The sequence below is a fragment of the Neophocaena asiaeorientalis genome, unplaced genomic scaffold, assembly GCF_003031525.2.
Source record: "Neophocaena asiaeorientalis asiaeorientalis breed wild unplaced genomic scaffold, Neophocaena_asiaeorientalis_V1.1 scaffold78, whole genome shotgun sequence".
NCBI lineage: Eukaryota > Metazoa > Chordata > Mammalia > Artiodactyla > Phocoenidae > Neophocaena > Neophocaena asiaeorientalis.
This window is the reverse complement of record NW_020175018.1, coordinates 17,188,441-17,193,589: the sequence shown is the minus strand read 5'-3', so window position 1 is coordinate 17,193,589 and position 5,149 is coordinate 17,188,441. Positions and strand designations below refer to the sequence as shown.

The 5,149-nt window shown below is 46.3% G+C and overlaps 1 protein-coding gene across 1 annotated transcript in view; it reads left to right on the top strand.

Moving 5' to 3' along the window:
* OLFM1 (olfactomedin 1) overlaps positions 1-5,149 on the top strand; it is a 35,274-nt gene that overhangs the window by 17,033 nt on the left and 13,092 nt on the right. Inside the window, exon 4 of the mRNA XM_024762777.1 lies at positions 2,260-2,479. Coding sequence (XP_024618545.1) covers positions 2,260-2,479 — 220 coding nt within the window. The remainder of the gene's footprint in view (positions 1-2,259; positions 2,480-5,149) is intronic.

The window sequence follows — 5,149 nt, the reverse complement described above, 5'->3', positions numbered from 1 at the left end:
CTACCCCTCCTCTGAGACTGCATGATTCCCCTTCATGCTCCCACTCTCCCTCCAGAATAGCAATTTGAGGCCAGGAAGGAACCCAGCAAGGATGCTCTTTTCCTTGCAAAGGGCAGCACTCCTTGGAAACAGGCCACCTGCCCTCACCCTGGTTTGGCAAAACTCACCTTGAAAGGGGCAGAGTTGAGGTGCGGTTTTCACACCTATTAGCTTCTGAGGCCAGGGCCCCAGGTCCCAGCTTCTCCAGCCAAGCTGCAGATTAGCCGGGAAGGCACGTGATTGGTCCTTCCCGACTCAACAGGTGCTGCAGGTGACCCACATTAGCCAAGGATCAGCTGAATTGATTACAGCCATTTCCTAATTGATTGATTGATTACAGCCATTTCTTAATTGATTGATTGATTACAGCCATTTCCTAATTGATTGATTGATTACAGCCATTTCCAAGTATCTGATTGATTGATTACAGCCATTTCCTAATTGATTGATTGATTACAGCCATTTCTTAATTGATTGATTGATTACAGCCATTTCCTAATTGATTGATTGATTACAGCCATTTCCTAATTGATTGATTACAGCCATTTCCTAATTGATTGATTGATTACAGCCATTTCTTAATTGATTGATTACAGCCATTTCCTAATTGATTGATTATAGCCATTTCCTAATTGATTGATTGATTACAGCCATTTCTTAATTGATTGATTGCAGCCATTTCCTAATTGATTGATTACAGCCATTTCCTAATTGATTGATTGATTACAGCCATTTCTGAGCAGGGGTCACTCAGGGCAGTTCTTCACATCTGACCTAATTTAGCTGTGACAAGGCTCACGGTAGATTTGCAGGGAAGGAAGAGAGATGCCAACATCTTTCTCACTTCCCAGTATGTGTTCCTGTTCTCCACGTAACTCTGGACATTAAAGCCGCAGTTGGTTTGACCTAAATTTATATATACAGATGTACAAATATGTATATATACACCTAGAGTTTACTCAGCTTCAGCATGGTTAAATTGACAAATTATATGCCCCTTAATTGAGGTATACATGCATGTTAATCAGAAACCTAGCTCAGATGTAAATGAATGGGTCAAGTCACACAGCCCCTCTGGACTGCCCTTTCTATGCTAATGTTTTCCTTTGATGTATGCTCCCGGCGTGCATAGTTCGCTTTTAAAAGCAATACGTTATATAGATGAGATGGCAAGCTAATGAAGGTATAAACCTATATTATAAATAAAATAATAGCAGGTTGATCTGTTGAGGAGAAATGAGCCTATGGCAGGTGGACATGTCCTTGCTTCAGACACGTCATCAAGAATTATCTCGGCAAGAGATTTTGACCTGCCCGACCCCAGAGAGCTTGTGTCTCTCCTCGTAAGGCCAGCACTCCCTTCTCTGGGGTAGCCTCACATTCCTCTAAGGGTGTCTTCAGCATCTGTGGGCTAGATCCTCTTTGCAAGCACTCTGTCCCACTTCCCAAATCTGGGGCACTATGGCTCTGAGGGAAGAAAAGTAGCCCTTGCCTTTGACCACACTTTAATTGCCGTAAATGCTTTCGGCAGAAATTGCTGTGAGGGCATCTACATAGCTGTTAAAGCAGTTTGTCTGGACTGACTCTAGCCTTGAAGTGTGATTTTTCTTTTGAAGTGACCGTGAAGATATTTGTCTGTTAATGGCTATCTGTTTAAGGCAGGCTAGTAAGCTAGTTCTTCAACAGTTTTCATTTTCTTGCTTGCAGGGCTAACTTAAAAGAGTTTTTTCAATGCTGCAGTGACTGAAGAAGCAGTCCACTCCCATGTAACCATGACAGAGGGCCAGAGAGCTTTTTTGCACCCTGCATTTTTACTATTATTTCCCGTTACTTAGCACCATACCCCTAAGGAACCTTGAATACAACCAGGATCTCTTTTGCATGCGACTGTAGATGCATTTCATGAATAGTTTGAACCCTTGTCAATGCATTTTCTGAAAAAACAAAAACAAAAAAAAAGAAACTTTGTGTATGTGACTTACAGCATGTAACCTTCAGATGTTGCATTCTAAACTGACAATAAAGACCTTTCCCAAATATGTTGGTGTTCTAAAGACTGTTTAATATGCTCTTCTAACTCCTGTGGACCAGAATAAATCAATCTGTAAATAAAGCGGGAGTGTGGACCTTTTCCCTCACCTAGGGAGAAGCCAGGCCAAGGCAGGGTGTTACAAGTTTTTGCACGCATCGCACTGAACCCAGCTTATTTTAACCTTGCAGGCGATAAAAGCGAAAATGGATGAACTTAGGCCTTTGATACCTGTGTTGGAAGAGTACAAGGCCGATGCCAAATTGGTATTGCAGTTTAAAGAGGAGGTCCAGAATCTGACGTCAGTGCTTAACGAGCTGCAAGAAGAAATTGGCGCCTATGACTACGATGAACTTCAGAGCAGAGTGTCCAATCTTGAAGAAAGGCTCCGTGCATGCATGCAAAAACTAGGTAGGCCCAGAACCCTGCGGGGCGGGGCACCGCGCCGCCCACCTCCCCACTCAGCTCGCTCAGGCTTAGGGAGTAGTGCTGAAGTGGACAGCGCCCGCCTGGCGTCAGGGAGCCATGGCTGGATTAGGGCTCCTGGGTAGGGCTACCTTGACAGATAGCCGAGGGAAGTAGGCACCACCGGTCCTAGGGCCTTGTCCAATCCTGTGTAGAGGCCAGCTCACAGAGCCCATCGAGCTGCACATCTGGAAAAATGATGTTAGATGTTACCTACCATCTGAAGGACGTGTGTGTGTGTGTGTGTGTGTGTGTGCGTGCGTGCACGCACGTGTGTATGTGTGTGTTGGGTGACTTTTTAAGACACAGGTTTTCATAGAGCGGGAAACGTACATCTTAAGATTCCCTCCAGCTTGCGAACGAGGGCTGATGGAGCTCCCTGAGATACTGAATCATGCAGAAAAATCCATCACATCACAGTGGAAGACTTGCCATTCGCAACAAGCCAGGGAGTCCCTCCTGGTGCCTGGAAGGGGTGGGACTGGAGCCAGCGGCCCCTGGGCCCCTTCGGAATCTTATTTTTGGTTGATACCCACTCGCCTTATCAACTTTCGTGTTAATTGCTTTAGCAAATCTTAACGTGTCAGCGTCAGAGTCCACTTTTAAATAGCACATTTTAAATCCCAATTCCATTTTCAGGTTTTCTTAGGAAAGATTGGCTGGCCCTTCCACCCACTGTTCTCTAACACAGAGGTTGTTCATTTTCGTATGGTTTACTTTTTAGAGTAACTTAGGGTAGCTTTTATAAAGGGCAATTCTGCTTTATGAAAAAGTTTCCTTTAGGTTTTATCTGATGTTTTCACTTGATTCCCTTTTCCTCCCCCACCCCACACACACTACAAATGCCTTATTTTAAACTTAAAACATCCCAAAAGAACAAATACTTTAAAAAAAAATCCCCATTGCTATTAAGTGGGAGAGAGAGAACGTTCAAAGGGCAAGGAGGTCGAGTCAGCCAACCTTTTTGTTTGAACAGGTTCCCACACCTAGTTTATTTTTAATGCCGTTCTAGGTGCCCTAGTAAAGCTCCCCGGTCCGGGAGAGGGCAGTGAGCGATGTTCGGAGCATTAGGACGAATCCGTTGTGATCTGTACACTTGCATCACACGAGGGGTTATCTGCTGCGTTTTTTCAGATGTGCTTCATGGCACCCACGTCCTGGTGCGTCCGGGACTGGGTGACCGGGGACAGTCCCGGGGAGGGGGTCTGGGCTGGACGGTCTCTACCAGCTCTTCCCATTTCAGCATTCAGGAGTCAGCGGGAATGTTTGAAATGCTACTGGTTACCAGGCTTATCAGTGGTTATGGGACTACATGAATACTTTTGGTGGGCACTGTCTTTGGGTTTCTACCCATAAAGCTCCCTCTACCCTAAGCTCCCGTCACCTCTCTCCAGACCCTCCAACGATCCCCCGAGGGCTCTTGGCCCCTGGGGGTTTCTTTGTTACTTATTTCTCCACAGTAGCATTTTTATTCCCCGGGAGACAGACCGTGTAGAAACCAGTGGGAAACCAAGATTAAACCTTCACATTTTCCGATTAACGGATGAAGGAGCCAAGTGGAAATTCAGAGGGGGCGAAGTTACCACTGATGAGAAGCTAAGGGTCTTTCCGGGAGGATTCTGCCCTTCCCAGACGAGCAGCCTTCGTGCCCGTACTCGCCCTATTTTTAGAAGCTGAGTGAATTCACTTTAGGGCTTGGGATCTTGGGGCTTTCACATGGTTCCCCTTGGGCCGCTGAAATAAGGAGAGAGGATGAAGAGGCCCCCGGAGCCCTGTTCTCCACCACTGAGTGCAGTTACTTTTTCACCAGCACTCGGGTGGGTGATGTGGGTGAACACCGAACGGAGAACCCCCATCTGGGGGAGGCAGTGTCCTAAAGTGGTAAGTGCCACTCAATGGCCCTGTGGCTCAACCAAGGCACCGACCACTTTGCATTTCAGCCGCCTCTTCGTCTGTAAGTTGAAGGCGTAGGAGTCCCCGCGCCCTGGGGTCACTGTGTGAGTCCACAGACACCATTCACGTCACGGGCTGCGCACCGTGCCCAGCATAGAGTAGGTGGTGATAGGACACGTAGGCAGGTGGGTACGTAGTACCCAATAGCTAGACGTGATTGCTAGGTAAATAGACAGCTAGACCGATAGGTAGGTAGGTAGGTCAGTAGGTAGTTAGACAGATGATAGATAAGTAGGTTAGTAGGTAGGTAAACAGATAATACATAGGTAGGTAGGTAGATAGATAGACAGCAGATAATAGGTAAATAGGTAGGTAAGTCAGTAGGTAGGTAGTTGGATAGACAACAGATAATAGGTAGATAGATAAGTAGGTAAGTCAGTAGGTAGGTAGGTAGACAGACAACAGGTAATACGTAGATATAGCTGGTGTTGCTTCTCCCGCTTCCTAGGTTTTCATTCAAGCTCGGTAACTTAAAGACCCAACGAATATCCTGTAGCTGCCAATTTTAGTCTTTATTTTAGCCTTGCAAATAGCTACCGTCTTAGCAGCCTGTTTCTTTGCCGGGAGGTTGCCGGTGAGCAGAGAACAGGGGAAGCCAGCACTGATGCTGTCCTGGGCGGTTAGGACTTCTGAAGATGCAGTGTCTCAGAGGTCGGCAGTTCC